The 5,898-nt window shown below is 31.0% G+C and overlaps 1 protein-coding gene across 1 annotated transcript; it reads right to left on the reverse strand.

Moving 5' to 3' along the window:
- Window positions 1-1,974: 1,974 nt before the first annotated feature.
- LOC110653058 (plastid-lipid-associated protein, chloroplastic) lies at window positions 1,975-4,783 on the reverse strand. The gene is made up of 3 exons (XM_021808676.2): window positions 3,987-4,783; window positions 2,963-3,158; window positions 1,975-2,519 (listed from the first exon to the last, which is right to left on the reverse strand). Exons 1-3 carry the CDS (start codon window positions 4,460-4,462, stop codon window positions 2,205-2,207), a joined length of 987 nt encoding a protein of 328 aa, XP_021664368.2. The 5' UTR covers window positions 4,463-4,783; the 3' UTR covers window positions 1,975-2,204.
- Window positions 4,784-5,898: the final 1,115 nt, after the last annotated feature.

Below are 5,898 nucleotides of genomic sequence, written 5' to 3' on the forward strand. Positions count from 1 at the left end.
CCGGGAAGCCGAGGAGTCGCGCGCGTTGCGCGTTATTTCTGGGGCCGTTTTCCGGCGTTCCAAGAAGGCCGCCCGTGGGGGAGGGTTGAGGCGACGCGCCGGGCGAGGTGGGAAGGCAGGGGAGGTGGCGGCGCGGCAAGGGGAGGAGGGAGGAGAGAGAAAAGAGAGAGAGAGAAGGGGAGGAGGTCGGGACGCGCGGAAGAAAAGAGAAGAAGAAAAAGGAGCCGGTCCGATTCAACCGGTCCGATCCGGTCCGGTTCGATTCGGAATACGAAATTTTGAATTTTTACTCTGCCTCGGGGCCGAAAACGAGGTTCAAAAATTCCGAAAAATTTTCAGAAAACTCAGAAAAATACTTAGACTCCAAATATATTTTTAGTTTTGTCACGTGGTCTTTAAATTAATTTTTAAAAATCATCAAAGTTTATATTTTCGGAAAATCGAACCCGATTTTTAAAATCTGAAAAATCTCAAAAAATTTCCTAAAATTTAAATAAAATTAAAATACCAAAAATGCTCATAAAATAATAAAATTTAAAATTTTGGGGTGTTACAAATATTAGGTTATTATTTCGTATCTTAATGAACATATGCGTCTTATTTATCTATTTATATATAAAGTAGGTTAATTTTTTCTTAAAATTATTACGTGATAGCTTTTAAAAGTATTTTTCTTCTAAAATAATAACATGACATGCTATATAAAAAAATTAATCTATCAAAATAATAACAAATCAATTACTATTTATATTAATAAAAAATTTCATATTTATTACTTTTTATACAATAATTAATAAAAAATCTCATACATATATATATATATATATATATGGCAATTTTTTTTGCTAAAATTGAGACATGTCGCACTTTTAAAACATTTTTTTTTCTGAGACTTTCATAGGGTATGCTTAATTGATTTCATTTCTTTCCTTAATTAGTAAATTAATTTTCATTTGTATATAAAATATTTTCTTTAATTATTTTTATAGGCAGATGTGAATATATAAAAAAAATATATTTTATTTAATTTTTTACTTATTTTTTTACATGTATTAATAAATATATATATATATATATATATATATATATATATATATGGATTATTGTATATTGTAATTAACTTGAAATTAATTTAAAATTTAACCATTCCTTTTAAAATAAAATAAAAAGTTAATTATTATTTATTTTATTTTTCACATTTTAATTTTTTTTATTCTTTATAAATTTATAACATACTACTCTTAATTAATATAATTTAGATATAGATAAAATAGGTCATAAAATAAAATACAAAGTACTTAATTAAATTAAAGAAATAAAAAAAATATTCTTGCTACAAGGCTATCACACGATGACTTTAAGAAATTAGTTGAGGAGAATTGGGCAGGTTAATTAATTGTGATGTACAAAGCCAATCCCAAATTAATAATTTTTCAAATTATTTACTTTTTTTTTACTCAATATACTAAAATTTTAAGTTGTTTACTTTTTTTTGTTCGGAATATCAAACCATTCAGTACAATTTATTTTAATTTTTTTTTATTAATTCTATAATTTTTTATATTTATTTAATTTATTTAAATATCTAATTATTAAATTTATGTAAATAATATATATATATATATATATATATATATATAATTCAACTCAACTTTATCTTAAAAATTTAAAATCGAATGAGGTGGAATACATGAATTTGCTTTCTCCACTCTAAATGGGTTAAACCCTCATAAATGTGTAAATACTACTCTCCTTTTAGTCAATTTAAATCTATCTTTTTTTTTTCTTTCTATACTCTAATAAAACCTAACGTGCTCTACTTGTCTAACTAGAACATTAGTATGTCTACGCTTCACATTACCACATCACCTCAACCACCTCAATCTTCCTTCTCTCAACTTATCACACAACGCCTACCTTTTCTCTAATACTCTAATTAATAATATATATATATATACCAAAATCACTGTTAAATAGGAATAGTAATTTTTACATTATTTTTTTTTGGCATTTCTTTTATTATAAAAAGATAATAATAAGTTTATTGCTAATTATTACAAAATAAAAAAAAAAAAAAAAAAAAAACACATAATGATTTGTAAACCACATCTACTTTGCTTGTATACACAATCACATAATCCATTATATCATTGTAAAAGCAGTACTACTTTAATCAAGGGGAATCCTCATTCATGCCAGTTTATTCAGGGTGTCAAGAGTGGGCTGCCTTCCCTGATAAGAACAAAAACGCTGCCAGCATCACCTCTGGAAATACGAAGGTCTTCATCAAGGTATGAGGTCAGCAACCATGACTGAGCACTGTTGTTTGAGATGGGAAACTTCAATGGTGGTTGGCTGGAAATGGTCTTTGCTACCGATGATGCTGTATCTTGGACAGAAGTTACTAAACCCTTAATGGGTGTGAGGTCAATCTTTTGCCCTAGGAATTCCACATTTTCAGGTAATACTATAGAGTCTGTCAGTTGGGGAGTCCCAATGATGCCTTCTTCAAACTTGATCTAAACAATAAATAGAAACATGAACATGGTCAAGCTAAGCCATGAACATTAAAACAGATAGAAGGATAAAATCTTTATGTTTGTTCTTTCATAACAATTTCAAAACATTTAACAGTTTGAAGTTTTAAAGAAGTGAACAATGAGTCGAATAATCACTTCTAGAATGGTTTTGCCCAACCATATGAAAGATAAATTTGCAAAAATTACAGATGACAAGGAAGAATGTCAAATCATATCACAAAATCTTAAAAAGTAATTTATTGTCCAATATTTATCCATTCAATAGAGAGCAAAGACCGGTCTTGATTACATCAATTCCTGATAGATTCATCTTTCATCTTTAAATACGTTTTCAAGAATAATCTTTGCTCCGTGTATCCAAAGTTGCAGGTACAGTTTAGAATGGTTGATGGATGTGTATTAATAATGTAAAAACTACAAACCTGCACACGCTTTGGGCTTCGCACTTCAAATTTAGCATTGGTGCTGATGGAAGTAGTAGCTAGTGGACCAGCAAACTGAACAGAATTCTGGACAGTGAAAGTCTCCGAATCAATAATCTGGGATATTTCTTCCACCTTTACCAATGGAAAGGCACCCGTTGACAGCAGTGGAAATAAACGTGAAAAAGAAGTGTACCTGCACACAGTAGCATATTTATTATGCAGACGAACAAGTTCGCCTGTCGAGATCAGAGTACAATGATTATAGATTACAATGATTATGGTCATCTCTTATTGAACAATGCTAATGAGAAAATAATCAAAATCTCATGGAAAATTTTAATAGGACAACCTGTTATAAGCAATTTAGCTGATTAAATAACACCATATAGCAGCTTGATGTCAAATCAAAATCTATAGCAAGCATCCTATTAAAGGCCAAGCAAAACATGCACCAAAATGAGACTACAACCCCGATACCATATTACCATGCATGGCAATTAGGGAAACAATAACTAAGACAAATGTATTATTACGATTATTTCTTTCAGATTCACTATTTCACAATGAAAGGTTAAGTTTAGACGATAACTATGTCAATTGAATCCTATGCTGGGCTGGCAAATACTCTATATATATTGATGCCCAATTCCCAAAAATCAAGAATTGTGACAGTGCGAGACAAAGCTGCTCCTTGAATAAACTTTGGTTCCAAAACTTTTGATCTTTATCAGATGATAATTTTCAGAGATTTAGGTGATTATCTAAATCTTGATAACCATATCGTCACTAATCCGGAACCAGTCTGAGGATTTCTCACAAGAATATCACCAAATAACCAACAAACATAACAGGAAATGTTAAAAGTATGCAAATATGATTCAAATCGTCGAGCAATTAGTGTTTTCATCATCATCGTTTTTTCTGTGCTAGAAAACCCAACACGATCCACTCCTCTGAATTTTCTCAGCAATCAAAGATGGGAGAAAAAAAAAGAAAAGAAAGAGAAAAATAAAAAACTTACCCCAGAATCCATTTGCCGTTGAGCAGAGCCAATGCCTCAGTGGGCGCGGGGGTAGGGTTCTTGGCTTCAAGCTGCGTAATAAGCTCGACGATCTCAGCTCTAGTCTCACTGCTAGCACTCAATCCACGATTGGTCCCATAAAACAAATCCACCAACTGTTTCTTGAGACGATCAATCTCCGTTAACTCCTTAGGCTTGTCCTCCTCAGCCAGCGCAACCGTAGAGGCAGAACCAGAGCCATCCTCATCTGGACCCCATTCGTCGTCGTCTTCCACAGCCCGAACCAAGAAGAGGGGCCTTAGCTTGATAGGATATGTGGTGAGAAGTCTTGATTTGGAGGTTGAGTTGGTGGTGTTGATTGAGCAAAAAAGAGGAATTGAGGGTGTGGAAGTGGATTGAGAGTTAGGAGTTGGACGAGGCGTAGAGCTAGAGAGAGTGTTGCACGGAAATCGATTGAATTGAGAGATGGTAGCCATATCTAACTTTCTACGGTTGTTTGGCAGAAAGAGTTGCTCAACAGAGCAGGATTATGAAGAACAGAGTTGGATCAAGTCGACAAGGGAAAAAGACTATATTATCCCCGTTCTGATCTCTTATTTTTCTGCTGGGGAGAAGTTTCCAGAAGAAGAGCACGCCGAATTTGAGTTGGGTAGAAAGGAGCAACTGCTAAGGGCAATATAGGCCTCACGAAATAGTTGGGGGCCAGGAGGAGAGAAGGAATAGCATCCACGTGTATGACGAAGAAAGCGAAGCAAGCGTCTTGAGGTAGGAAATGATTTGGTGTTGTTCGCATGGAAATTGCATGCGGCAACTGCTGCTTGGATTACAAAATATCTTGAAGGCTTTATTAAGCAATTCTGGTGGACCCTCCCATGAGGTGTAAGAATTAAAATGATGAATATGAGATATAAGCTGCAATGAAGATGAATTTATTAATTATTTAGTTAAATTTTTATATTTAAATTTATATATTTTTTATATTTTTTAATTAATTATATATATTTTTTAATATAAATATTTAATTTAATAATTATTAAATTTATTTTTATTTAAATTTAAATTTATATTAAATATATTCATCATTTAAATTGTGTTTTAGTTAAATTAAAATTAATTTAAAACTTATCCATTTAATTTTATACTAAAAGAAAAACTTTTTATTTAAAATATTAAAAAAATATCCATTAAATTTGATTAAAAATAAATTAAAATAATAAAAAAGTATTTAGTTTAACTATTTACTTTTTAATTTTTGACTTTAATATATTTTTAAATTTATAAATTAATTTAAAAATAAATAAATAATTAATTATTTAATAAAATCATTTGAAATTAATTTTTAAATAGTTTAAGTAATTGACTAAAAAGTGTTTTAAAGTAACAAAAAAAATATATATCATCACTTAATGGTTATTAAAATAGAATAATATTGATATTTTAAAAAATTATTAAAATAATATTTTTTTTCTTATTAAAAATATAATTTTAAAAAAAATAAATTATGTAACACCCCTGATTTTTTATATATTATTATTGGGCTTCGTGTAGGTATCCTCAATTCGCGGAAATTCGACAGTTGTCCGGATCTGTGAATTTCCTACTGCATGCACCAGCTACCGGAAAAGTCTCCGAATTGGATTGAGGTTTTGGCTACCCCACCATTGTCAGGCATCCCGAGCGCGTTCCCGAAGTCGGAATCGGCAAAGGTAAACCCGAACCTTGCTTTTTCGTAATTTTTTAGTGCTTAAATAGGATTAAAAATCCATAAAATATTCGTGGTAGCTTAGAAAATTACGATTCTTTTTGCAATAGCTTAGTAATATTTCTAAGGACCGCGGGGCAGATTTTTATAATTTTTAGAGCTTATTTGAGCAGTTTTTGCAAAAATGATCAATTATAAGGACTAAATTGA

This window comes from Hevea brasiliensis, chromosome 11 (genome assembly GCF_030052815.1).
Source record: "Hevea brasiliensis isolate MT/VB/25A 57/8 chromosome 11, ASM3005281v1, whole genome shotgun sequence".
Lineage (NCBI taxonomy): Eukaryota > Viridiplantae > Streptophyta > Magnoliopsida > Malpighiales > Euphorbiaceae > Hevea > Hevea brasiliensis.

Coding starts and splice junctions, on each gene's coding strand:
- LOC110653058 (XM_021808676.2), bottom strand. CDS start 4,462: ATGGCTACCATCTCTCAATTCAATCGATTTCCGTGCAACACTCTCTCT. Junction 3,159..3,986: donor AACGGCAAATGGATTCTGGG/GTAAGTTTTTTA, acceptor TACTGTGTGCAG/GTACACTTCTTTTTCACGTT. Junction 2,520..2,962: donor GAAGCCCAAAGCGTGTGCAG/GTTTGTAGTTTT, acceptor TTTATTGTTTAG/ATCAAGTTTGAAGAAGGCAT.